This window comes from Bos javanicus, chromosome 15 (assembly GCF_032452875.1).
Source record: "Bos javanicus breed banteng chromosome 15, ARS-OSU_banteng_1.0, whole genome shotgun sequence".
In the NCBI taxonomy this organism is placed as follows: domain Eukaryota; kingdom Metazoa; phylum Chordata; class Mammalia; order Artiodactyla; family Bovidae; genus Bos; species Bos javanicus.
In genome coordinates this window covers 65,957,673-65,985,648 of record NC_083882.1, presented here as the reverse complement: position 1 = coordinate 65,985,648, position 27,976 = coordinate 65,957,673, and the positions used below count along the sequence as shown (strand labels likewise).

Here is a 27,976-nt window from a genome sequence, read left to right as displayed (position 1 = left end):
TATTTTCAGGTAACTCTGGCAGCCAATGGAAAGTCAGCCGACTGCAGTGTTGAGGAAGAACCTTGGAAACATGAAAAATAAGGATATGACTCTCAGCAAATTCTTGAATAAACCCCCCAACGTATCTTATGGTAAAAGAGGATATAAACAAGCTTTCTTTAAAAAGAAAAAAAATACATCTATTTCTGTTTACTTAATCTATTAGCTGAGGCTTAGAGGATCTGTTGTGAGTCAGTGACAGGCACGGTGCTGTGTGTCATTGCCAAATAATGCTTCGTAAATGTCTCATTTTCTCACTTGTATTAGTGTTTGAATGGATGCTGCTGGAGGAATCAGTTTGAATTGAAGACGCATTCTTGCCAGCTTCCCTTTTCTCTCAAGATGTAGAAGCGTGGGTGCTCTCTTTTCCAGGAGACACAACTAAAGGCATGTGGCACATTCTGGGGATTTGGAATAATGAGCACACACTTGGTGTGTTACTCTTTCCAGTGTTCCCCAGCCTCACCTGGTAGCACAGAAGAGATTCTCTTAGAGCCTTTGTAAGAAATCCCCTTCAACGTCTTAGAGCGTTTGCCCTTGTGTTTTTTGGTGAAAAGAAAGTACCCATCTTAGGGAACTCTGACAGTTTCTCTTCTGTTGAATTTCTCTCTTTAAGTTGAATGACTAAATGTTTCAAAGAGAGTCACATTTGGAGCCATATCTTAAGAGCAGCCTATTACGGAACCCACTGAGTCTCTGCCCTACCCCACATAGTCTATGGGAATAATTGTTGAATTTCAAAGTATGTTTCATAACTTGCTCTAAATTCGGTAATGGATTAGGGTGTAGCTTACATAGAATTGCTGTATATATTGACAATACTTGGAGAGCACAGTCAACACAAATTTTAACCAGATTCAAATTTGTGTTTGGGTTACATCACCTTGGATAGTGAAATCAAGTGACATTATTTGATCTATGTTTTGTCCATAAAATTCTTATTTGGGTTTCTATCTTCATCTCCAAATTATTTCTGTCATATTCTCATCAGACTAAAAGACTTAATCATTTTACTGTCCTCACAGATGGAAAACAGTTACGTTGGCTGTGCCTCTTTTAATACTAATCTCATGATAAAAGCAAAACCAAAACACGATTAGTCATCTAATATGTAGAGAGCTTTTTGTTATATTTTATCAAAGCACCGAAAACCAATTACAGGGCATAGTTGAAAGCAGAACCCATCTTCCTCCCCAGTGTTCTCTGTGGAAAGAACCAGAAAACAAACATATGTGCGAAATCCTATAAAGGTGACATTTCTACAGCAAAGTCAAGGCAGCCTTGAACCATAGAGTAGGGGAAAAGTGTGGCTTTACGGAACTTCACAGATGGAATCTTTTCCAAGCTGTGGAAGTTTGCGGGGATACGTAATATAATACTGGAGTAACTCATCAGTGCCTTGCATGCTGCAGGCATCTCCAAGCTGTGTTTTCCAGTGTCTGTACTATCATTGTCTACTGAATAACCCACAGTATTTTCATAAGGTGACTCTAAGGAATGTTGCAAACCTTGGTCCAGTGTGGGAGCAGGGTGGTCATCTGAGGCCAGCAGATGTGTACTGAGATATTCATGGATAGTTGTAGAGTCCAAGTTTTCACAGGAGAAGGTGTGTATGGACATCACATGCCCTTCATTACCTACTCCTTGTGACCTTACTCTTTCATGTAGGGAAACTCTGGAACACACAAGAGACATGAAAGTCTAGTAGTTTTGTCTCTTAACCCTAGTTGGTTTCTTTTTTTTAATAACAGTCACTATTGAGCAGTATTAAGTAGCTCTTTGCTTTAAAAGAAAATAATGCATTGGTCTTCATTTTCATTAGATGGACGGTTAAGAGGGTGGCCAAGGGCTTGCTGAAATGTAGTAGTGGCAAATGCATCCTTTATAGTAGACGTCATGGGTTGTAGGGATGGTTCCTGGATTTAACTGTGAAACTGTTAAGGAGTCTCTTTAAGTCAGGCTTCCGAGGGCATTTTTTATGGTGAGGAGAAGGATGTAGCTGTCCATCTAGGAACAGGTGGTTTTGTTGTTTAAGGCCAGCTTAGCACTTGAACATACTGACAGGCTGCTCAAAGGAGTGGTCTCAAGATTGTCTTCCAAAGATTCTGCCTGAAAGTCTTCCATGACTGCTTGTCTTCAGTTTTTTCCTAGTTATTGAGTTAGCCTATACATATATAAGGGGACAGTGTATTCAGAAGAAACTAGTTGCTCAGCTTAACAAAGCGGGTTTTTCTAGTTTGAAACTGTATGCAGTAAGTTTCATGAGAATATCCTTAGGAAATCGGTTTATTTGGAAGTTCAACAAATCAGTTAAAAATAAGCAATTTCTCAAATTCAGGAGTAGCTTGAAAACCCAGGGTATATGTAGAACTGACATGTGACTGTGTCCTCTGGTTTTTTAGGCTGCTCTCATTCTTCTCATGCCATGCCCATTGGGGTTTCCTTGTCCAGCATATGTGCCATAAACAGGACAAGTCGATCCAGAATATACCTCTAACAACCATTTTCTAAACAGGATATTATAACTTGTCAGTTGTATGCACAGATTTATTTTAACAAGTCAAACACAAATATGAATGCTTATAACACTCCATTCATGTTTGATCATGCATAAATGTTACATTTGTACACAGACATGGCAGGCTAGATATACACACTGTACCCTGTAAGTTCTGTTAAGTCAGGGCTTTGGCAACATCATTTTTTATGGACTCATTTACTATATTTAGGAATCAGAACCATTTCAGGAGAAAAGCAAGTAGACTTTTATTCTCTCCTTTCTCCTTTATATCCTTTGAAAAACCCAAGTGGCATCATCATTTGATTACCTACTACAATTCAATGAATCAAGTCCTATTCGTGAAAAGAATGGAGTAGCTCTCAAGGCAGAGCTTTATCTTAGACCTTTGGGGATGTGCCTCCCATGAAAAGAGCACCAGAAATTCAAGGCAATCATCTAAATCACTCAGATCTTCGATATAAAACTTTAGATGGTAAGTTCTGAATCAAGTAGTTATCAGATTTGATTCTTATTTTTGGGAGTGGAAACACAACCCGTAGCCTGCAGAATTGCCATGTTCCATAAAATATAAATATTGACTTCTCTTTAACTACTCATCAGCTTCGATGTTCAGGAAAGTCTAAAGAAAGGTTGCCAAAATGCCTGGTTTTTGGATTTGAACTGGTGGATGCTAAGAAAGGTTAGGGGAAATTCAGTTTATGGGGAGATGTACTCTTGGTCAGTAAGGTCAGGAATCCCAACAGCTGGTTAATTAGAAAGTCTCAGATCGTTTCCACCTGTGCACAGAGACATATGTCATTTGCGAGTGTATATCTAGTCAAGAAGCCACTTTGGAGTCAGGCAGAAAATCCCATGGACACGAAGGAGCCTGGCAGACTACAGTCCTTGGAGTTGCAAGAGAATTAGACACAACTTAATGACTAAGTAACAACAATTCACCTACCGGATCTCCAGAGGGAAACCCAATCCTGCCGTGTTTTTGCAAATACCACACTTCCGTTTGTTCCCAATAGCAAAAGGTATGGTACCATATTTCACTTTTGTCTGAATCAAGGGTTCTGTTTGTGCTATGTTTTCCATACAAAGAGCGTTAGAGAATTAAGGCAGTCATCTAGAGCATGCAGATCTTCATGATCTGAACCAAGTAGCTGTTAGAAATTCAGCAGTGAATTCAAATAGGTACCCACATGTTCAGAGAGAATTCTCTATCATTCAGACTCTTGATAAACAAGCCTCAGCAGCTCTTGCCTGGTGTGATGACTAAATGCTCAGAATTTATACCCAGTGGAGGCGGCCATTCCCACTTCATTACTCTTCAGTGCTTGGGGCCATACAGTCGCATGGGTTGCTGGTTGGGCTTTGCTTATTCTCCAAATAAATTCATTCCAAACCAAGGAAAGGGACCAAGTGGGATTTTCCAATTATATAATACTTGCTCTTTGAATATAATATGATGATCCAGGAGCCTGAAAAGATTAAGGTTAAAAGCAAAAGGCCTGAAGGAATTTTGAAGTGAGAGTTTTATAAATCTAGTTGTCAAAGAAGATAAATGGTCTCAGTATCTGGTAATTTTGTCTAAAACCAAGAAGGGCCACTGAGCACCAACCCAGACAGGTTGCACTATTGGCAGGTTGGTCTCTGGGATGAAGTGAGTGCAAAGCTATTCAGACATCAGTTGCTTTTGATTTTTTTCTGAAAAGAAAATTCAACTTCCGCTCTTCCTTTTCCTCTCTTCTTATTCCAGTGATCATTGTTGCTCAGTTTAGTAAATGACCATCCAAGTTAGTGCAAAGGTTGCTTTTAGAACAGATGACAAGGAATCTTAATTGAGTAGTATCTAATTTCATAGCACAGCTAGTTTAGGAAATAACAGAAATAACAGAGATGAGGAGAAATAATGCAGTTAGGAAGAGAAACATTTGACTGAGACTCTGCCCATTTTTATTCATACAACTTACACTAGTCACTTTACACATTAGCACCATTGGGGGGAAAAAAAAAGGACAGGCTAGATTAAATTATTAAAATGCCCATCCATTCCTAAGAAACCACCATATAATTATCTCTGCTTTAACTTCTTTTTCTTAAGAGGCTTACTTCTATATGTGCATGCTAAGTCACTTCAGTTGTGTCCGACTCTTTGCAACCCTATGGACCATAGCCCGCCAGGCTGCTCTGTCCATGGGAGTCTCCAGGCAAGAATACTGGAGTGGGTTGCCATGCCCTGCTCCAGGGGATCTTCCCCACCCAGGGATTGAACCCACGTCTCTTATGTCTCCTGCATTGGCAGGCAGGTTCTTTACCACCAGCTCTGCCTGGGATACTTACTTACTGCTATAACACATTACTTATTTGTATTGTAAGTCAGAGGAGCCCATAATAATGAATAATCAATTTGGATTTTTCTCATTCCCTTTGGGAGAAATTAAGTTCAAGCCTCTCTCTTCATTTGATGTCTTAGAACAAGCTTGGAAGATGGCCATGTTCATCTACCATTTGGTGTTTGGGAATACAAACCAACCTCCTTTTATAAAACTGTCCTTTACTTAATGTGCTGTCCTAGTGGAAGTAGCCATTCAGCTCAGGGAAAAATGCTGCCCCAGTCACCATGAGGGGCCAGGATGAATCTGTGGCCTCCCTCAAGGTCTTGCATCATTCCTGCTGTAGCAACAGAGCCCACACTGAATACCCAAAACACACAGTTTCCTCCAGACGGTCCTAATTGCCAACGCAGTATGGGAATTTGGGAGCCTTTGGCAAATCAACTTGAACACTCTTATGAAATTTGGTGCAAGGCTTACACAATAACAGCAGCTGTCTGTAAATACCTTCCTTTCCACCAGTACTCAGACACGCACATCCACATACAGGGTGGGATCGAGCCAAGTCCTTTCTCTGGAAAGGTTTGCAGAGATGTTTGATTGAGTTCATTTTCAAAATTTCCTCTTGGTTTGTTTTCACTGTGGTCATCCCATCACAGGTGGAGAAGGTCTATCTTACAAGAGTGGACTTGTATTGGTGATCCTAGATCTTCTATGCTCAGAGTTTTTAAAGTGAATAAGATGCATGGTCTGTCTGCAGGGGGCGTGTGACCAGCCATGGCCTTTGAACACTCTTGAACATTCCAGTATCACTGCAATGGGCTGCTGTTTGCATCCCTGCTCTTTGTCCAAACTTCTGCTAAATACAGAATAGGATTTGTGTTACTGTGCCACAAACATTTTCATTTTCATTAACATTTCATTTTCATTAACAAAGACCTCAGCTCTGTAAACGCGGGGCAGAGAGATGTATAGCTAGTACTGAAAGGATAGAGTTAGTTTCTGTTTGTTTAAATCTTTCTTGCAGAAGACCTAACACCAGAGCATCAAGTAGTATGACCCATATAAGAGCATATGAAAAAGTAAGAGAAGCCCTCAAGTTGTTATTTCATTCACTCTGAGTAACTACTGATCAGCTTGCCTATGTCCAGCCGTGCCTCACTCTCTTACCTCTGGAACATGTATCCATTTCGATATATTTTAAAGTCCTTCTGATTGTTATACAGGGCCCTTTGGGGCTGATGATAAAACCTGCTACTGAACAGATCCCTGTACCTTGAAGAGTCAGCACTTGACCTAGAGCCCAGGTAACAACAGGTCTCCAATTTCTCCAGAGACACCCCTCATCCCTGGGTGAGTGTTAGAACGTAACTTATGACCATGACCATTGTCGTCTTTCCCCGCGGAGGTGGAGCTGATGCAGTGGGAGCCTCACTCCTTCTGGGGTTCTGTTTCTTCTCATGGCAACCATGTAAGCTGCCTAAAAACAGTCTGTTGCCTTTGGTAGGACAGAAATGCACACACTAGCCCAGGAAGTTAGTTTAGCCTATCTCTGAGGTTTCGCCCCCATGTAGCAAGTTCTCTGAGATGTATGATCAGCAAGCTGGTACTCTGGTTTCTTACTTCCCCAGGAGAGTTCTCCTCCTTACTCGGATCTCATCCTTTGGCAGCCAAATCTTTCCATAAATGACCTTCACTCCTTCCCCCAGGAAATCTCAGCATTACATTTCCATGTTGCACAGGACAGACCAGGTTATCTGGTCACTCTAGAGATTTGTATATAAAAAGATACTTTTGTGAGGATTTTTGTATATTGTTTTTCTATTTGTTTTCTATGGCTCGAGGAGAGAGCTGGCAAACTGTGAATCTAATTTGATCTTGCTGCCAGCAGACATATTTTGGCTTCCTGGTAAAAATTTATGTTACCAAGGAAAATATATTGCCCTCTGATCAGTATTGTACTCTCCAAAATTCACAGATTCCTCCAATCCAACCTTACATTCTTATTTAAACAAATCCCTGGGCTTCTTTGCTGTTATTTATAAAAAGCATGAGAAAACTTATTTAGAGTCCTGGATAGTGTATATTTAATATTGATTTAGCCTTTAATAATGTTATATAGGTTTGTATCTATTCTTCATAAACCATAAAGAACTCAGTGTAGACTGAATGGATCTATTTAGTATCTGTAATTTTGCAGACAGATATTTTCTTACGGTATTTTCTATATAACCACATATGTATAATTACAACTAATTCAAGCACAAGACATTTCTACAGCAATTTAGAGCTGTCATTGTTTCCTGAGCATACAGTCACATTTGAAAAATGTAACAACTCAGTCCTTTGCGATGCAATGAACAAAATGACCATTAAGAACAAAGAGTCAGTTAAATCCTTTAGCTGGTTAGGATATGTATAATATTTAAACAATTAGGCTTTTTAACTCAAGGAATGGTGCTGACTCTTTATTTTTGATACCACATCTGGTTATTCCACCTAAGCATTCTAATTTTGCTTTTCTCCAAGAACATGAAAAATAAGATGATTAATAGTGGAATCATCTCTATAATCTCCATGCCTTCCTAATAATTTATGTGAAAATTAGCTTAGGAAAACTTCGGATAGCAGAGATTGAGGGTGAGTGTGAGGAAGCCAATCAGTACAGATTTGTTGCAGTTCATTCTTGCCAAGCAAATTGGTAGTAAATGTCACATTGTTATGTGAACTGAGCACATATTTTTAAGGTTAAAATAAAACACATTAGTACCAGCTATGAAGCAATACTCTATCAATGGGGCTTAAAGTCTCACTGAAATTATTCAGAAGCAGCCCAGGTAGATTCTGTCCTCAGGTGAGTAGCAATCTATGTAAATTTCCCCAAAAGACAAATCAGTAATCACTGCGAAGACAAGGAAGGGTCTTCCTTCCGCCAAACACAGTTTCTGATAATATGATTGTAGGGCTAGTATTTTTGCTATGTTTTAGGAAATAGATACATAGAAAGTGTACTGGTGTGTATTTAAATCCACTCCTCATTAAGCAATCAGATTAGATGTGCCCTCAACTGGCAACAATTATATCTGTGATTTTCAAGTACAGATAGCTGTCAAGCATGAAGTTCTTGTGTATACACAGTAACACAGGGTCACGCATGAAGAAAAGTGCCTATGCACTTAGTGTAGCTATAATGTAGGTACCTATGTGTAATTTCAGTGAAATGGTATATAGATGTATTGTAATTTAATTTAAATGTTCTTTTTGGCTGTTTATCTAAGTGCAGTAGACATGTTGATTGATGTTTTGAAAACCCTTCTTTTCCTTCTTAGATAGCTAGTGGTAAATCATTTCTCCTCTTTCTTAAAGTGACTTGGGAATGTATATCAGTGAAGAACTAATCTGTGAATCCTTTGTACTGATGATTGGTTGGAAGTCTGTGTGTATCCAGTATCTTTGTAAATATGTGATTCAGGGCAAGGGGGTGTTGGATATGTGTCATGATCCTTAGTCAAAGGTCATCTGATGTCTATGTAGTACCCAGTGAATACATCTGTGGAACTTTTGATTATCTAGGCCTAGGTAGATTTAGAACAAGGACATTTATCTGCAGCCAAGACATTTGTATTTGCTTGATAAATTGAGCTCAAAGAGACGAAAGGTTCATCTGCTGAGCATAAGCATGTTAGCATTATGTCTGTAGGTTAAAGTTCTGCTTCTTTGGTTGCCAAATACCGATCATCATGCTCATGACTTAAAGGTTGTGAAGAGCCTTGTCCCTCTTGGTTTCTTGAGTTGGGGTACAGGAAAGGCATTCACTAACTGCCATGCAGGTAAAATCCCACAAAAGCACACTTCTGGTAGTAAATTGCACAGCTGTCTCTAGAAAGAGCATGAGAAGCACAAGCATGGTCAGTATGCTCTTGCGGGGATTGCAAAAAAAAAAAAAAACAGCTAGTGAAGCACAGATCCCGCATATGTGAAGGGAGTAGGACCTCTAGCTCCTAGGCTTTGTGTGTGTTTCAAGTGTTTGACGAGAAGGTTAACTAATGCAATTATATACTTGCCTCCCAAACACACATTCTAATTATCACTGAGTTGAATGCTATGAGGTCTATAGCTCCTGTAACCCCCTTTTCCTTCTTTAAGGACAGAAAAAAATGACCATGTGCAGCTGGGAACACTGAGTGTTCCTCTCTTTTCACAAGAAATGTGAAGCTTAGGAGATCCTCTGAGGGCACAAAGCATGTTAATTTTCAGTGTCTACTCCAGAGACTGGGGTGAAAGGATGTAAGTGTGAACAGGCACATTTTTTTTTTCCTTGAAAATGTGGCTTCTTCAACTTGTGTCATATTCAGGATGGAAACCTTACTGAAAGAAATCTAGCCTTTAGGTAGAATTCCCTTTGAAGATTCTTGTGTGTATCCAGAATGAAAGATAAGAGTAATTGTTTCCCTCACATTCACAATCCCCATTGATCTAAAGTCATGTAACGTAGAGCATCTATAGCACATTGGGTTTAATGAATGAAAAAAGATAAAAAATTTCAACTAATTTGGGGGTGTTTCTTACATATGGTACTAGGAAATGCCTTGTTGGCAAAGCACATTTTGGGTATTTGAAGTATTTTACTTTCACCTTTAGCTTTCTTACAATGTGGACTGATTACTGTAACATTACATGTGTAAAATAACTGGATATTCTTTATATACTGGAAATAATCTTTAAATCCAATATTTCACTAAGTGTTTTAATTCTATGTATATATCTCTCATTAATAAATGTGGATTCCAATTTCTCTTGGCTGTTGACTCTCCTTCAATTCCAATTTTAAGCTAGTGTTTATTACATAGTAAGTGTCTGCAGTGTTCCTTTTGGAAAAATTTGTGAATTGAAACCTATAATGTCTAAATTAATATTTTCTAGGAAGCCTAAATATACAGTGGAGTTACATCTTATGCTATAAAGTTATGAGTTGGACAAAAATGGCATATAATCAAAATTAAGCTTGTGAATCAGCCAGTATGGGTTATCTCCCACAACTCAGGAGCTTAAAGCAACCAAGGTTGATTTCTTACTCATATGACATGTCCATCACTGTTTGTCTGGGGGACTTTGGTCCACACCATCCTCACTGAGGGAGTCTGAGAGAGACTTCTTCCTTGTGCTTCTGCCTTTACCAAATGCAAGAAGAAAGGAACAGGGCAGATTTTACACTGACTCCTAAACCGCCCTTCCAAATGCAGTGTGCCTCAGTTCAGTGCAGTTCAGTTCAGTCGCTCATTCGTGTCCGACTCTTTGCGACCCCATGAATCGCAGCACACCAGGCCTCCCTGTCCATCACCAACTCCCGGAGTTCACTCAAACTCATGTCCATCGAGTCAGTGATGCCATCCAGCCATCTCATCCTCTGTCATCCCCTTCTCCTCCTGCCCCCAATCCCTCCCAGCATCAGAGTCTTTTCCAACGAGTCAACTCTTCGCATGAGGTGGCCAAAGTGTTGGAGTTTCAGCTTGAGCATCATTCCTTCCAAAGAACACCCAGGACTGATCTCCTTCAGAATGGACTGGTTGGGTCTCCTTGCAGTCCAAGGGACTCTCAAGAGTCTCCTCCAACACCACAGTTCAAAAGCATCAATTCTTCAGTGCTCAGCTTTCTTCACAGTCCAACTGTCACATCCATACATGACCACTGGAAAAACCATAGCCTTGACTAGACGAACCTTTGTTGGCAAAGTAATGTCTCTGCTTTTGAATATGCTATCTAGGTTGGTCATAACTTTCCTTCCAAGGAGTAAGCGTCTTTTAATTTCATGGCTGCAGTCACCATCTGCAGTGATTTTGGAGCCCAGGAAAATAAAGTCTGACACTGTTTCCACTGTTTCCCCATCTATTTCCCATGAAGTGATGGGACCAGATGCCATGATCTTTGTTTTCTGAATGTTGAGCTTTAAGCCAACTTTTCACTCTCCTCTTTTACTTTCATCAAGAGGCTTTTTAGTTCCTCTTCACTTTCTGCCATAAGGGTGGTGTCATCTGCATATCTGAGGTTATTGATAATGCCTCACTTCTGCTCATTTATCAATAGCCAGAACAAGTCACATGTCTCTACCTAACTTCAAGGAAACAGGAAAGGGCAACCTGACCTGGTGTCCAGGAATAAAACTGAAAAGAGCTGATGAACAGCTCTAATGGCTATTAGGCCATTAAAAAAATACCCTTAAATTATTCATAAAGTATAGTATGCAAACATGTAGTCTTTCAGTAAATCCAACACAGTAAGTTTTTCTCTAGTATTGGAAAAACCAATGCTATGGAAGTAAGTGACTAGCATTTAATGTTACATTGTAGAAATAAAATGCATGGTCTTCAAGAGTAGGGTCACATTCAGCAGAATGAGATTCTCATCCAGTGAAAGGTAGACATATAGGAATGGACCCCCATTGAGAACAAGACATGTTTTCTTTTCGCACTTCAGAGAACCCACAGATTTAATAGGATACTTTGGATTAGTTGAATTGTTGTCTCTCATTCTTTTGGGGGAGGATAAGGAGGCAAATATTTGATTTTTAAATAAGTACCTAAATGTGACACACCACACTTTTCACCAATGCTAGCAATTTAAATTGTTGATGAAAATGGACACTTCCTTTGAAAAGACACTTTTCTTTATTCTCTTGGAGTCAAGTGTACATCACATCCATGTTCAAATGTTATTAAAATCTTATTTACAGAAAATATGCTCATCAGTAAATTTCTGGGCTGCCGTTTTGTTTTAAAGTAGCAGAGAGCCACCGATTAGAGTTAAGTTAGCTTAACACTTCAGTATGGATGCCATTTGATCATTATCAACCACTCCTTCCTAAGAAACATGACTTTGCTTGTTCAGGGGCTATAATCCCCATGTTTTAATTGCTTGCCCTTTCTTCTGGAACAGAGGTGTTTAATCCACCCACAGTGGTTGTAAGACCACTTACTATACTGGTTTCACTTATTGAAAGAAGAAGAAGCAGAAGAAGAAAAATAATAAGAATCCTTTGGAGGCTGAGAATGGAAGGAAGGATTATAGGTTAGGAACCAGCAGGCAGGAGTTCTGACCTTCGCACAGTCACTAAAGGGTTCTGCAAATGTGGTCAAGTCCCTTAGCAATTTGGAAGTCATTTTGACATATGTAAAATTAGGGGTTTGAAGTAGATACTTTCTAAACTTCTGAACTCTGAAATTTGAATTCTATCAGCTGGGTAAGTTATCATGACTACAGATAATTTTGTTTTTTAATCTGATTATTCTAGCATAATGTCTCATACATACAAAAGGACATGTGTAATCTATATCTAAGTTACAATGCAGCATGCTATAGAATCCTATGACTTGGTAAGCCAGTGTAGGCACTAAAACATCACCAAGCATTTCGCTTGACCTTTGTACTCCTTCCTTATTCCATTCAGCTGCTTTACTCCCCAGGGGAAACTGCTACTGGAAATTTTGTTTATCATTCCTCTACTTTTAAAAATAGTTTTTTATAAATCTCACACATATGCATGACTCCACAAGCTCTGCTTATTTCTGAGCTTTATAAAAACGGTATTGCATTGCATGTAGTCTTTTCCAATACGTCTCTTTTCTTCTTAACATGCTTCTCAGTTTATTCATGCTGTTACAAGTAGCTGTGGTTCGTTTTCATTTCTGTATAATTACATAGTATGTGAAATGTGCCATATTTTGGCTACTCACTTTCCTGCCAGGGTATATTTGCCTCATTTCCAGTTGTTTTCTGATGTTAAATAAGGCTGATATGAATGTTTCTGTATGTTTCCTGGGCATACAACCTAGGGAGGCTTTGACACATGTGCTTCTAGAGATAATAAATAAAATAATGTGTGTTTTTGTGTGTCTCTGTGTGTCTGTGTATGTATGCACGCATGACTGAAAAGTTCCTCTTCAAATCTTCCATTTATTTGTCCATGGCTCCTTGAACGCACTCATTTGTGAACCACTGATGGAACTCTTGGTGATTCATACACTGCTGGCTATTTAATGGAGTCCATCTCACTGGCAGGAACACCGAGGCAGACAAAACCAGAGTATTTAAATTTTTAAATTTTTGGCCACACGTGGAATCTTAATTCCTCAACCAGGGATGGGACCTCCATTCCCTGCACTGGAAGGCAGAGCCTTGACTACTGGACCACCAGGGAAGTCCCTTTTATATGATGTGTGTGTGTGTGTGTGTGTGTGTGTGGCCACACTGTGCGGCATGTGGAACTTCCCTGACCAGAGATTGAACCTATGCTCCCTGAAGTGGAAGCACGGAGTCTTAACCTCTGGACAGCTGGTGAAGTCCAAAACAAGCATTTTAAAAGAGGAATTTAAATTTAAAGCTGAAGCCTTCTTTCCTCAGGCTCACATGATACGTACGGTCAGAGAGCACAGCTCTGACATAGCCAGAGAGGGCCCGCTCAGCCTTTGACCTCTTCTTTAAGCAATAATGTGTTACACCCAGCAACTCCACCCAACATCAGCAGGTTGCTTGCTATGATGCAAACAGTGGTTTGAAGGAAGAAGCTAGAGGAAGTCACAAGAAATATCTCTACCTACCCCAAGAACCACTAATAGCCCAATTAGCTGCACTCTGTACCCCCACAGTGGAAGATTGTGGAGCCATAAAGGGCTCTGCAGCTACCACCTACGGCCCTGAACCTTCTGGGCATCTCTCCTTCCAGGCGCGGTGACATAAACAGGAAGCCAGGACTCGGTACTTCAAAGAACCACAGGTAACGGAGGGTTAGGCACCTCCAAGGAAGCATTCACGAGGTGCTCTCCCTGCTCGTCACCGCTCAGCTCAGACAGGAAGGCATGGGTGGAGATGCCCACACAGTTGATGTGGGCCCGCCAGAATAAAAGACTGTGGAGTCCCCAGCAAATAATACTTTCCTTCCTGGTAATTTTTAAACTTCCGTTCATTCATCTTCTTACTGAGGCAGTGAGAGGCCATCTTTAATTCCCATGTCATGGTAAGAAAAACTGAGCTACAGAGGCTGACGTTCAGGAGTGTTAGTTGACCTCCACGGCCTGTTCAAGAACAGTCTAAAGAGAACAAAAGCCATCCAATAGAAATACTGTTCTTACCCTCAAACATTTAAAAGCAGTGATTTTAGGACTTCCCTGGTGGCCCAGTGGTTAAGTGCAGGGGACACAGGGTCAGTCCCTGGTCCGGGAAGATTCCACACGCGGGGGGGTGACTCAGCCCCTGCAGCACAACTACTGAAGGGCATGCGCCCTAAAGCCCATGCTCCACGGCAAGAGAGGCCACTGCAAAGAGAAGCACTCACGCCACAACCAGAGGAAGCCCGTGCACAGCAACGAAGGCCCAGTGCAGCCAAAATAAATAAATGGATAAAATTTTAAAAATAAAAGCAGTGACTTTAAATTCTTCTGAATTCCATAAGCAGACAAATAAAACATTATTGCATTTCCCCTGTCACTCTTGATTGGGTCAGAATGAATACGCAAAACCCCAACATCTATTTTTGTCTGTGATTTAGGGTGATCAGATTTCAGCCTTCCAAATACTGTCTGGAAAAATCTAGAGGCCACTAGTGAAGGAAAAAAGACAAATATAGAACTGCTGTCATCTACGGTACACTCCTTTTGTTGCATGAGCTGACTCTCCTGGAATTCTCCAACGGCTTCTGTCACTTCTCAGATGCTTTCCAGGCCTGGGTAATGTATTGCTCACAGAAGGAGGGGCCAAGGAATTTCCAAACTGCCTTCATCTGAGTGAAAAGTTCAACTGGAACCCAGCTTCTCTTTTCCAGTTGCTTACTCTCCTGATCTCAAACTTTCCTCACCTCTTAGTAAGGAGGACAGAAATCATTTCAAACTGTAAGGTTAGAAAGGACCTCGGGGCAAATATTTGAAGTTTAGCCATGTCTTTTTGCAGATGGGGGTTTCCTTGGGGTCTCAGATGGTAAAGAACCTGCCTGCAATGAGGGAGACCTGCGTTCTATCCCTGCGTCGGGAAGATACCATGGAGAAGGGAATGACTACTCACTCCAGTATTCTTGCCTGGAGAATTCCATGGACAGAGGAACCTGGCGGGCTACAGTCTATGGGGTCACAGAGAGTCAGACATGACTGAGCAACTAACACTTTCATTTTCTTTGCAGATGAGGAAATCAGTAGCATAATTAAAATGAATTAGAGGTAATACAGTGGCAAACCAAGGTTAAATCCTGACTCTGTAACTTTTCCAACTATGGACTATTGGAGAGTTTATGTAGCCTCACTTTCCTCATCTGTGAAATGGGGCTAATCATGCCTATGCTACATAAAGCAGTTAACACAGTACTTGGCACATATTAAGGGTTCAGTCAATGATAGATGTCATCAACATCACTGTTACCATCCTTAGCACTATCAGTCACAGCTTCTTAGTGACTAAGCTGGAAGAAGTCTGGCTTTCTCTTTCCCAATTTGGCCTCTTTTTCAGCCATACCACACTGACACTAGCCTGTAAAACAGAGTTCAGCTGGTCTTCCAAAAATCTGGGCTTTATTGTTAGACCATGACCTCTCCTGACCCAGCCCGGGATAATCTCTACTCCTAGAGGAGCTTTATGAACATCACGAGCCTTTCAGTCTCTTGTTCCTGGTGCCCCTCTACACTTTCTTCTGCTACTCACCAAAGCTCTGATTCTTGACAATGAGGGAAGGCCCTGGATTTCTTCAGGGACGGGAATTGAATCTCAGCCCTACCCAAGTGGCCTCTCACTGGGATGGAAGCCTGAGCTTGCTCTTCCAACAGGAAGGAGAACATGACATCCAGAAATGAAGCAATCCTTTTCCTCACATAGAAGGCCCTCGGGGAGTCCCAAGCTTGCAGCGTTGTGTGTAGTAGTAGAGACAAATGTCATGAGAAAAGCTGTTGCTGTGGAATGTGGCCAACCCAGCAGGTCCCTCAGAGCCCCTTGGCTGAGTCTATTCCAGGCAGTTTCTCTTCCCATCATCCTTTTCTCCATTGCCTTGTCTTCTTGCAAGAATGATGTTCGCTTTCTCCCCTAACAGTGTCAAAAACAGAACTTGGGAGAAACTTTGTGGAACCTTTTGGTTTGGGGAGCTCATCCATTCCTGTGTTAGAATCACCTCAAAATGGCGCCCCTCTTCAGTCTGCAGCTGCTTCAGGGCATGGCCACACTCTGATGAAAGTGAAGTCGCTCAGTCGCATCTGACTCTTTGCGACCCCGTGGACTGTAGCCTGCCAGGCTCCTCCATCCATGAGATTTTCCAGGCAAGAATACTGGAGTGGGTTGCCATTTCCTTCTTCAGGGGATCTTCCCAGCCCAGGGATCGAACCTGGGTCTCCCGCATTGTAGGCAGACGCTTTACCATCTGAGCCACCAGGGAATCAGTGAGGAGCCTGATAGTTATGATTAATAGTAGCTATTATCATAGGTGGTATCCCTAGAAGCAGAACCTGAGACAGGATTCAAGTTCACAGGGTGTGTCTGAGGCGTACTTCTCGGGAAACCCTAAGAGACTAGGAGAGTAGTGGAAGAGGGAAAGGGAAGAACCGAGCAAGAAGATAGCTTCAGGGAGAGTCTAACCTTGTGTTGTCCCCACTTGAGGAAAGGAAGCTTGTTTTTGGCACCTGTATCAGTCAGTCAGTGACTGTGGGCCCCGTAGGGGAGGTGTGGGCAGAACCTGCAGGGTAGGCAGCTCTCATCTGCAGAAAGCCATCCACTAGAGAAGAAGCAGCCATGAGCTGTTAGCTGTCAACACAGCAGTTACGAGATGGGTGGACGAACCTGAGAAGGGCATCTGGGCAGAATACCTATGGCATCTGCTACAGTTTCCCTTCCACACGTGGCAGCCTCTTGTAGACCTTGGGTGCTTGTCTTCTCGTAACAATTCTGTGAGGCAGGTGCTATCACCCTCCCTGTTTCACAGGTAACATAAACAGAGATTGAGAAACTTAGAGACCTAAGAAGAAGCTGGCTCAGGGCTTCCCTGATGGCTCAGTGATGAAGAATCACCTGCTAATGCAGGAGAGACGGGTTCAATCCCTGATCCGGGAAATCCCACGTGCCGTGGGGCAACTAAGCCCATGCACCACAGTTACTAAGCCTGTGCTCTAGAGCCCAGGAGCCTCAACTATTAATACTGAAGCCTGCCAGCCCTGGAGCCCATGCTCTACAACAAGAAAAGCCTCTGCAGTGAGAAGTCTGGGAACCGCAGCTAGAGAGTAGCCCCCGCTTGCCGCAACTAGAGAAAAGCCCATGCAGCAACAAAGACCCAGCACAGCCAAAATTAATTAAAAATTAAAAAGCTGGCCTGGAGGTCTTTCTGGTTTCAATATCTCCCACTATACTGGCTCCATTTCCCCAAATAACCCAGCAGAGTACGTTGCCTCATTATTGATTGTTTTAATGGCATTTAAACCTCTGGGCTGAATGCAATAATCCTCAATGTCTCATTTGGAAGTCCAGTTATGCATGAGACTTTAGGGCATTCATTCAAAGAGGATTGGTCATGCTTATCATCACATAACGTCCGCATCATTTATTTAACTGCTCCAAGGAACCATGAAACCCATGTTTGGTAAAGAGAAGATCTCAAAAGATACCTGTAGTCCTAACGTACACCTGTCCTTAGCTGGCCCAGGTTGTTAGAACATTTTCTCTTCCTTAAAACATTTGCTAAGTCAATAGGCCAATGAGTGTCATCCAGAGTGTCAACTCTGATCAACTGAGAGTGAGGGGGATTCCCAGCTGCCATCTGTGCTCACTAGGGAAGAATCCTGTTTGATTATCAATGACTGCAAGTGAAGAGGTTGTGATTTATGTTTGTCTTATATCTGCCGTCTTTCATTGTAGCAGTCTGAGTTGCACAGCAGTGACAAAGAGCACCCAGGTCTTGGTGGCCTCAGCATGATAAGTTACTGGCTCAACCATAGTTAGGGTTACAGAGGTCACTCTGTTCACTGCAGTTACTCTCAATCCCTCAATGATCAAACAGCTACTATCTCATAACAGAGGAAAGAGCTCCAGGAAGGTCCTCAACATGAACAGTGAAATGTCACTTCGGCTTCCAACTTATTAGCCAGAAGGATCACAGGGTCCCACCCAGCCCCAAGGGAGAAGGCATGCAGTCTCACTGCATTCTCAGGATGCGGGAGATGGAGAAACATTTGTTGACCAGCACTAACAAATTACTACGGCCCACTTCTCTTGTCATCTGATATCGGATGCACTTTGTTTTCCAAAGGCAAAATCTGTTTACCACTCGGCCAATGGAGACCATATCAAAGTCTCACCCAACTGTGGCACCACGCTCAAAGCCCAGGATCTTGGGGTGATGTGTGGACATTTCTGCATATGGTTCAGATGTGGCTCCTGTTGGCCTGAAAACCAATAAACAAACAAACAAAAATCCAAGTTTTCTGCAGCTCCTAATCTCTCTTCCATACCCCTCCTACCAACATAGTCCCATAGTGAAATAGGATCAATTTAGTCACTTTGAAAAGTGAAAGTCAAAGTGTTAGTTGCTCTAACAACTAACATCTGACTCTCTGTGACTCCATAGACTGTAGCCCTTCAGGCTCCTCTGTCCATGGAATTCTCCAGGCAAGAATACTGGAGTGGGTCTCCATTCCCTTCTCCAGGGGATCTTCCTGACCCAGGGATTGAACCTGGGTCTTCTGCATTGCAGGCAGATTCTTTACCGTCTAAACAAGCAGGGAAGCCCCATAGTGAAGTCGCTCAGTCGTGTCCGACTCTGTGACCCCATGGACTACTGCAGCCTCCCAGGCTCCTTTGTCCATGGGATTTTCCAGGCAAGAGTACTGGAGTGGGTTGCCACTTCCTTCTCCAGGGGATCTTCCCGACTCAGGGATTGAACCCAGGTCTCCCGCATTGCAGGCAGACGCTTTACCCTCTAAGCCATGAGGGAAGCCCCTGGGAAGCCCTATAGTCACCTTAAATTATTCCCATCTGGACAGGAGACAAACAGAAGACCTAGAGCCACAGAATTTCAGAAATCCTGATGGGAAGACATTAGAGGCCCCCCAAGAAATTTCTTGATTAGGTTTTGATCTAGCTCCCTGGAAGCCAGTCCATTCCCCACCCCCCACCAATGACCCTTAATCCCACCTCCTAGTAGGCCCTTCTCTTTCCATTATACTTTTTTGATGCACATGAAGAGGATACTCAGAAACAATTTCTGCTTTTGTTCATAGAACAAACATTCTCTACCTTTTGTTCATAGGAAGACTATGCTGGATGCCACATTAGTTTCTGCAGAGGTTTTCACAATCGACATGATGACCATGTACTTGAATTGACTTTGTTTCTGAGGCTGAGCTGACCTTTAGGGCACAAAGCATCTCTCCATTTTGTTTGGGGTTGAAAAGTGCTAACTTCTTCCAGCTCTACATGTTTTCACATTTCTAGAGTTTCTCCTTCCCTCTGGGGAGGTAATAAAAGTATTTGACTTAGTCACTGTGCCATTTGCCAGGGTCTCTCGGTGGCTCTGATGGCAGAGTCTGTCTGGGACCTGGAATGGGCACACAGCATACAGTGGGCAATTCGGTTTGGTTATCTGGGGCCACGGAGAATTTGCAGTTGTTTGTACTGCTAACGGCTGCCTGATATATTAGGCAAATTTATTTCCTGCTCTGGGTTTCAGCTTAAATGTTTCCTCTCTGAGGCAGCCTCATTTGGAAAAAAAATCATTTATGATTCGGTAACGATCTGAGGATGATGTATGTCTAACTGTCCTGAAGGAAAGGGAACTCAGTTGTTCCCTGTGGAAGCCAAAAAAGGCTTCCAAAGGCACAATGGGGGAGAGACAGCAGAGATAAAGGCAGTCTTGGCTGCATTAAAATAAGTTGTTTTTTGAAGACTGAGGCCAGAGTTTCACAATCACAAAAAATTATATTTTAAATGCACCAATTTCAAATTAGGAATGAGATTTTTTTTAAACCAGCTATGTTATTGGAAACAAAAATTATGAATTGACTAATTAAAAATATTGTTAATTAACAATACTATTGTTATACCTTTATCTCTGCCCCAGTGGAATGGGCATCTCACTGTCCTCTGAATGATGGAAGTCAGAAGGAAAGTCTGTCCTTTCTCCAGCTGGATTCTTGCTTTGGGGAATGTTCCTGCTGCCTAGTTGGGCACATGGGCAGTTTCTTGTTTAACACGTATTGAACCTGTATTAGGTGGTAGACACTGACCTATGGAATGGATATCTTTATCTATATCCTCACAACAACTCTATGACATAGGTGCCGTCACTAACCCCATTTAACAGATGAAGAAACTGAGGCCCAAATATGTTAAATAAGGTGCTCTCAGGCATACTGTCCACTGGGCTTCCCAGGTGGCACAGTGGTAAAGAATCTGCCTGCCAAGGCAGGAGACGCAAGACACATGGGTTCAATCCCTGGGTCAGGAAGATCCCCTGGAGGAGGAAATGGCAATCTGCTCCAATATTCTTACCTGGAAAACTCCATGGACAGAGGAGCCTGGAGGGTTTCAGTCCAAGGGGTCACAGAGTCAGACATGACTGAGCACACTCACACATAATGTCCATTAGGAGGAAAGGATACCCCTTTTTCTATTCTTGTCTTGGGTAGTTGGAGGCTGGGAGAATGCTGCCACCATAACCTCCACCACCAGCTCTGCCGCTGGCCATGGCTGCCACATTCCTACAGCCATCATTCTCTCTTTGCGTCTCTCTTGTCTGTGTGTCATTTACTCAAGATTCAAAGCCCAAGACAGGTGTGTCCTTTTAGCCAAGCTTGCCTAGCGCAAGTTTAAGTCACACTTTTGCATTTCTCACCCACACTCTGTCCACGTGATGCCTCAAGACCTAGGGCTCTCCTGGGTTCTGCTGGACCTCTTCCCAGAGACACTTGCTCTGCACACACCTCGGGTTAGAGCTTCCTACACAGCCCGAATCAGGAATCCCTTACCATTTACTTTGAGTCTTCCAAAATCTGTCGAAATCTCTTTTTCTGCTTAAGTGTCTTCTTTCAGTCTTTTTGTGTGGATTGGTCTAAACTTTGGATGCATTTGCTATCATTTGAGTAAGTTTTTTTTTTTTTTTTTTTTGGCTGTGCTTGGTCTTTGTTGCTCTGTTAGGGCTTTTTATAGTCGCTATGCTCCAGTTTCAGTGCCAGGGCTTCTCACTGCAGGCTTGTTTTGTTCCAGAGCACAGGCTCTAGGGCACGCTGGCTTCAGTAGTTACAGACCTGGGCTCAGGAGTTGTGGTGCAAGGGCTTAACTGCTCAAAGGCATATGAGATTGTCCCAGACCAGGGATCAAACCCATGTTGCTTCATAGTCAGATGGATTCTTAACCACAGGACGACCAGGGAAGTCCTTGTGTAAGCATTAAGAAAAACACTTAAATGACTACATTCAATCTGCTGACTTTAACAGAAAGTCTGAGTTGGACTCTCCGTTCTCAAATGGGAACAATAGTGTGTGTCATGTCCCTTCCCAACTGGAAGTGCCTGGCTAGGACTTGGCCGCCCCCCCGCCCATGCCCACGTCCCTTGTTTATATGCATCACTGTATAAAAGAAACTCTTCTATACACCGTCAGTGCACTCACTAGTTAGGTCCACTTTGACAGCTGGGTGGCATTCTGCTAACTCTTCGGCAGCTGGCCTGGGGAATATATTCACAGCTTAATTCTAAGTTATGACTTGGATTGAAAATAACCAGACTCCATATCCCCATTCAAATACCCTGGAAAAAACCTCCAATAGCAGCCAGTGAATTAGGTCTCTCCATTTTTTGCCACGTAAGATGTGTCTCTTGCTATGCTTCTCCGGTGCATTTGATCAACATGCATGACTGAGTACCTACTGTGTGCCGGGCATTCCTGCAAGTGCAGAGGACACTGCAGGGAACAGGAAGCTTATTGTGAAGGTTGTAATCCAGCTACTGGATTCAAAAAACTTCCATATTTGCAGCAATACAGTAGGGGGAGGATGCCCAGACACTGTGGACTGATTTAATTTTCATTTCGAGCTGGTATGTGTGTGTGTATTTCAGGGGGGCGGCAGGGGGTGGTGTTTCCTCCTGGAGTGGGCAGTGTGAGATGTGCTTAATTCCCATCCGTCATCATATCTCCTCCATTAATGCCATCCATCTCTGGTGTCTCCTCCCTTCCTCCTTGCATTTGTCACCCCTTCCCACAGACATAATCACATCTCTGTGATTTCAGCTTTCTTGGCTTCCCTCAGCTTTCCCAGCCTGCTGTGTTAAATGTCATTTACTTTTCTCCTACTTCAAGTTATAGCTTCTCCACAGACAATGGTAGGCTCCATGTCTGCGTCTTCCGGGTCCCCTGGGGGTGAGCCCTGGGTGCTGGTTACTGAAGTGTTAGAGGAAAAGCCTGATGAAAGTTTGCCACCCTGGGTGGTGGCTGGGCTTCTCCTGGATTGTGCTGTTCGAAGTCACTTCATTCGTGTCCAACTCTGTGCGACTCTGTGGATCGTAGCCCGCCACGGCTCCTTCGTCCATGGTATTTTCCAAGCAAGAATACTGGAATGGGTTGCCATTTCCTTCTCCAGAGGATCTTCCCAATCTAGGAATCAAACATGCCTTTCCTGCATTGGTAAGTGTGTTCTTTACCAGTAGCACCACCAATTAAGCATATTTCATCATCTCTAGGATTAATTTCTTTCAGAAACGTCCTGTTCTGACCTAAATAACACATATTTTCTTCCATTCATTTTGACACTCCCCCTAGAAGAATTAATAGCTGGACTAAATATGCTTCTAGAGCATTCATACCAACCTGGCCTTTGAGGTCATTTTTCAGGCACCTTACTCTTACTGGATAGTTCAGTTTAGTTCAGTCACTCAGTCGAATCTGACTCTTTGCGACCCCATGAATCGTAGCACACCAGGCCTCCCTGTCCATCACCAACTCCCGGAGTTCACTGAGACTCATGTCCATTGTGTCAGTGATGCCATCCAGCCATCTCATCCTCTGTCGTCCCCTTCTCCTCCTGCCCCCAATCCCTCCCAGCATCAGAGTCTTTTCCAATGACTCAACACTTCGCATGAGGTGGCCAAAGTACTGGAGTTTCAACTTTAGTATCAGTCCTTTCAATGAACACCCAGGACTGATCTCCTTTAGAATGGACTGGTTGGATCTCCTTGTAGTCCAAGGGACTCTCAAGAGTCTTCTCCAACACACAGTTCAAAAGCATCAATTCTTTGGCGCTCAGCCTTCTTCACAGTCCAACTCTCACATCCATACATGACCACTGGAAAAACCATAGCCTTGACTAGACGGACCTTTGTTGGCAAAGTAATGTCTCTGCTTTTGAATATGCTATCTAGGTTGGTCATAACTTTCCTACCAAGGAGTAAGCGTCTTTTAATTTCATGGCTGCAATTACCATCTACAGTGATTTTGGAGCCTGCCAAAATAAAGTCTGACACTGTTTCCACTGTTTCCCCATCTATGTCCCATGAAATGATGGGACCAGATGCCATGATCTTTGTTTTCTGAATGTTGAGCTTTAAGCCAACTTTTTCACTCTCCTCTTTCACTTTCATCAAGAGGCTTTTTAGTTCCTCTTCACTTTCTGCCATATTGGATAGTAGAGAATATCTTATCCAAATCATGTTACCCTAAATTCTGAAGGCATGAGGAAATGTCAGTTCATCTGGTCCCACTGATGTTATTTGATATTTAACTCATTTGTATAATTTGTTAATAAACTGGAGGATACTTTGGGGGACAGAAAATATTTCCAGCAAAAGAAAGACTTCTAGGAATAAAGAGTTTTCCAGAAAACAGATATTTTGTTGTCTATTTACCTTTCCATAGTAATGGAGTAGACCATTAATTTTGTATTTTAAAAAACTTTTTTTGGAAGGCTGCATTCCCATGGCACGTAGGATCTTCTTCCCCAACTTGAGACCAAACCTTCGCCTCTTGCGTTGGAAGGTGGATTCTTAACCACTGGACCACTGAGGCTGTTCCAAATTTGGGGTTTTTAATGCTAACTCTAAGAAACAAGACAAAACACCAAATGAGCCCGTCCCTTCTTTGAAGAGGTCTAGATTCTTTTAGCAAATTCATTTAGTCAAAAGAATAATTCCAAACCAAAATCAGGAGCCACAATTTGGTATGGGATTGACTTTTTCCTCAAACACCAAACTGACAAGTAATATGTGCTGTATTTAGAACCAACTAATAGGCACAGACTGTTTGAGTCCCAGATGATTCTGAAATTCATTTACTAGCTGGTCAATGCTGATGCCAGCATCTTTAAGAGATGTAATGAGAATCATTCCTGCTGAAAAGATGCGTAGGTTCTCTCTGCTATACTTAAAATAGATAACCAATAAGGTCCTACTGTATAACACGAGGAATTCTGCTCAATGTTTTGTGGCAGCCTGGATGGGAGGGGAGTTTAGGGGAGAATGGATACAAGTATATGTATGGCTGAGTCCCTTTATTATCCACCTGAAACTATCACAATATCGTTCATCAGCTATACTCCAATATAAAATTAAAAGTTTAAAAAAAAGATGGTTCAGGCAGTATATGTAGGAGTTGAGGGAAATAGGGAATAGGGAAATATTGAGTTAAGGGAAATTGCCAACATCTGTTGGATCATCGAAAAAGCAAGAGAGTTCCAGAAAAAACATCTACTTCGGCTTTATTAACTATGCCATAGCCTTTGACTGTGTGGATCACAACAAACTGTGGAAAATTCTGATAGAGATGGGAATTCCAGACCACTGGACCTGCCTCCTGAGAAAATCTGTATACAGGTCAAGAAGCAACAGTTAGAACTGGACATGGAACAACAGACTGGTTCCAAATTGGAAAAGGAGTACATCAAGGCTGTATATTGTCACCCTGTGTATTTAACTTATATGCAGAGTACATCATGAGAAATGCTGGACTAGATGAAACACAAGCTGGAATCAAGATTGCCGAGAGAAATATCAATAACCTCAGATACGCAGATGACATTATCCTTATGATAGAAAGCAAAGAAGAACTAAAGAGCCTCTTGATGAAAGTGAAAGAGGAGAGTGAAGAAGTTGGCTTAAAATTCAACAATCAGAAAATTAAGATCATGGCATCTGGTCCCATCACTTCATGGCAAATAGACATGAAAACAGTGGAAACAGTGGCAGATTTTATTTTTCTGGGCTATAAAATCACTGCAGATGGTGACTGCAGCCATGAAATTAAAAGACGCTTGCTCCTTGGAAGAAAGCTATGACCAACCTAAACAGCATATTATTAAAAATCAGACCTTTACCAACAAAAGTCCATATAGTCAAAGCTATGGTTTTTTTAGTAGTCATGTATGATTATGAGAGATGAACTGTAAAGAAAGCTCAGCGCAAAACAATTGATGCTTTTGAACTGTGGTGTTGGAGAAGACTCCTGAGAGTCCCTTGGACTGCAAGAAGATCCAACCAGTCCATCTTAAAGGAAATCAGTCCTGAATATTCATTGGAAGGACTAATGCTAAAGCTGAAACTCCAGTACTTTGGCCACCTGATGTGAAGAACTGACTCATTGGGAAGAACCCTGATGCTGGGAAAGATTGAATGTGCAAGGAGAAGTGGGCAACAGAGGATGAGATGGCTGGATGGCATCACCGACTCAATGGACATGAGTTTGAGTGAGCTCCGGGAGTTGGTGATGGACAGGGAGGCCTGGCATGCTGTGGTCCATGGGGTCGCAAAGAGTCAGACACAACTGAGCAACTGAACTGAACTGAAGGGAAGTAGGCGCTGGCTCCAGGCTGCTCATGTTGGCATCCTGGCTCTGCCACTTACTAATTGAGCAACCGTGCTCCCATGCCTTCGTTTCCCCATCTGCAGAGTGAGAATAATAAAGTACTAGATCTCACATGGCTGTGTGAGTCTTATTTCAGTTTCCTTATTTTAGCACACATGTGTGCTCTGTGCCAGACACTATTCTGAGACCTTCAAGATGCTAATTTGTTTAGTTCTGATAACACTGTAAGCTATATTCTAAGACCTATACAGCCCCAGAGAGGTTAAATAACTTAACAGATAAGCACACACATTTTTTCAATTCAATTAAAATTTCAAATTGAAACATTGTTGATTTACAATGTTAATTAGTTTTAGGTGTACAACAAAGTGATTTGATATTTTTATAGGCTTTGCTTCATTCAAAGTTATTATAAAATATTAGTTGGGCTGTACATTATATATTTATGTCTTACTTATTTTATACCTAGTAATTTGTACTTCTTAGTCCTTCTCCTATTTGCCCCTCCTCCAACCCTTCCTCCCACTGATAACCATTAGCTTGTTCCCTGTATCTGTGAGTCTGTTTCTGGTTGGTTATAGTCAATCATTTATTTTATTTTTGAGAGTCCACATATCAATGAAAGTATACAGTATTTTTCTCTGCCTGACTTACTTCATTAAGCATAATACCCTCCATGTTGCTGCAAATGGTAAGATTTCATTCATTTTTATGGTTGAGTAATATTCACACACGTGCTTGTGCATGTGTGCACACACACACACACACCCCACATCTTTATCCTGCTATCTGTTGATGGATACTTAAGTTGCTCCCATCACACCACATGTTTTAAATAGTGTGTCAGGTAGATGATAAACAGTCAGTGCCAGCCTCTGTAGACAGATACCCTCCTCTACAGCCCCCGTCACAGCAGCGGGTCCTCTGCCACAGTTCTCTGTGTACCTCAGACAAAGACGTGAAGCCCAGCACACAGCACACGCCCAGTACATAGGAGGAGGTATTCAGTATTATGACTAAACGGCAATTAATTAATATTTCCTTCTCCTTTAAGCATCTTTGAATCCTTTTCAAAACACAAGGGAGTGATTTAAAAGAAAATGCGGACCATCAGCTGTACTCTGACCCTTGGTCCCATCACCCAGGCAACCCAGTTTCATTTCCACTCCACACAGCCTTAGTGCACAGACTCCCACCTTCATCTTCTTCTTTCTGGTTTTACTTTGAAGATTCAAGGACTGAAGTCAGGTGCTAGTGCTAAGTCACTTCAGTCGTGTCCGACTCTTTGCAACACCATGGACTGGTAGCCTGCCAGGCTCCTCTGTCCATGGTATTTTCCTGGCAAAGATACCAGAGTGGGTTGCCATTTCCTCTTCCAGGGGATCTTTCCAACCCAGGGAAAGAATCCACCTCTCTTAAGTCTCCCGCATTGGAAGGTGGGTTCTTTGAAAGGTTCAGTTCAGTTCAGTTCAGTCGCTCAGTCGTGTCTGACTCTTTGTGACCTCATGGACTACAGCATGTCAGGCATCCCTGTCCATCACCAACTCCCGAAGCTCACTCAAACTCATGTCCATTGAGTCAGTAATGCCATCCAGCCATCTCATCCTCTGTTGTCCCCTTCTCCTCCCACATTCAGTCTTTCTCAGCATCAGGGTCTTTCCCAATGAATCAGTTCTTCACATCAGGTGGCCAAAGTATTGGAGTTTCAGCTTCAGGATCATTCCTTCCAAAGAACACCCAGGGCTGATCTCCTTTAGAATGGACTGGTTGGATCTCCTTGCAGTCCAAGGGACTCTCAAGAGTCTTCTCCAACACCACAATTCAAAAGCATCAATTCTTTGGCACTCAGCTTTCTTCACAGTCCAACTCTCACATCCATACATGACCACAGGAAAAACCATAGCCTTGACTAGACAGACCTTTGTTGGTAATGTCTCTGCTTTTAAATATGCTATTTAGGTTTGTCATAGCTTTCTTCCAAGGAGCAAGCGTCTTTTAATTTCATGGTTGCAGTCACCATCGGCAGTGATTCTGTAGCCCAGAAAAAGAAAGTCTGACACTGTTTCCATGTCTATTTCCCATGAAGTGATGGGACCAGATGCCATGATCTTGGTTTTCTGAATCTTGAATTTTAAGCCAACTTCTTCACTCTCCTCTTTCACTTTCATCAAGAGGCTCTTTAGTTCTTCTTTGCTTTCTGCCATAAGGATAATATCATCTGTGTATCTGAGGTTATTGATATTTCTCTCGGCAATCTTGATTCCAGCTTGTGTTTCATCTAGTCCAGCATTTCTCAT

The 27,976-nt window shown here is 42.3% G+C and overlaps 1 protein-coding gene, 1 long non-coding RNA gene and 1 other non-coding gene across 5 annotated transcripts in view; 1 reads left to right on the top strand and 2 right to left on the bottom strand.

The window, feature by feature from the left end:
- Window positions 1-9,676, top strand: part of SLC1A2 (solute carrier family 1 member 2) — a 168,946-nt gene extending 159,270 nt beyond the window's left edge. For all 3 annotated transcript variants that reach the window (XM_061381134.1, XM_061381135.1, XM_061381133.1), the window contains one exon: window positions 10-9,676. In XM_061381134.1, coding sequence (XP_061237118.1) covers window positions 10-81 — 72 coding nt within the window. In that variant the 3' untranslated portion in view covers window positions 82-9,676. The remainder of the gene's footprint in view (window positions 1-9) is intronic.
- Window positions 8,661-27,926, bottom strand: LOC133226968 (uncharacterized). Its single transcript, XR_009729681.1, has 2 exons — window positions 20,859-27,926; window positions 8,661-18,278 (listed from the first exon to the last, which is right to left on the bottom strand). It is a non-coding gene; the product is annotated as an uncharacterized LOC133226968 (long non-coding RNA).
- On the bottom strand, window positions 16,211-16,282 carry TRNAC-ACA (transfer RNA cysteine (anticodon ACA)). Its single transcript has one exon. It is a non-coding gene; the product is annotated as a tRNA-Cys (tRNA).
- Window positions 27,927-27,976: the final 50 nt, after the last annotated feature.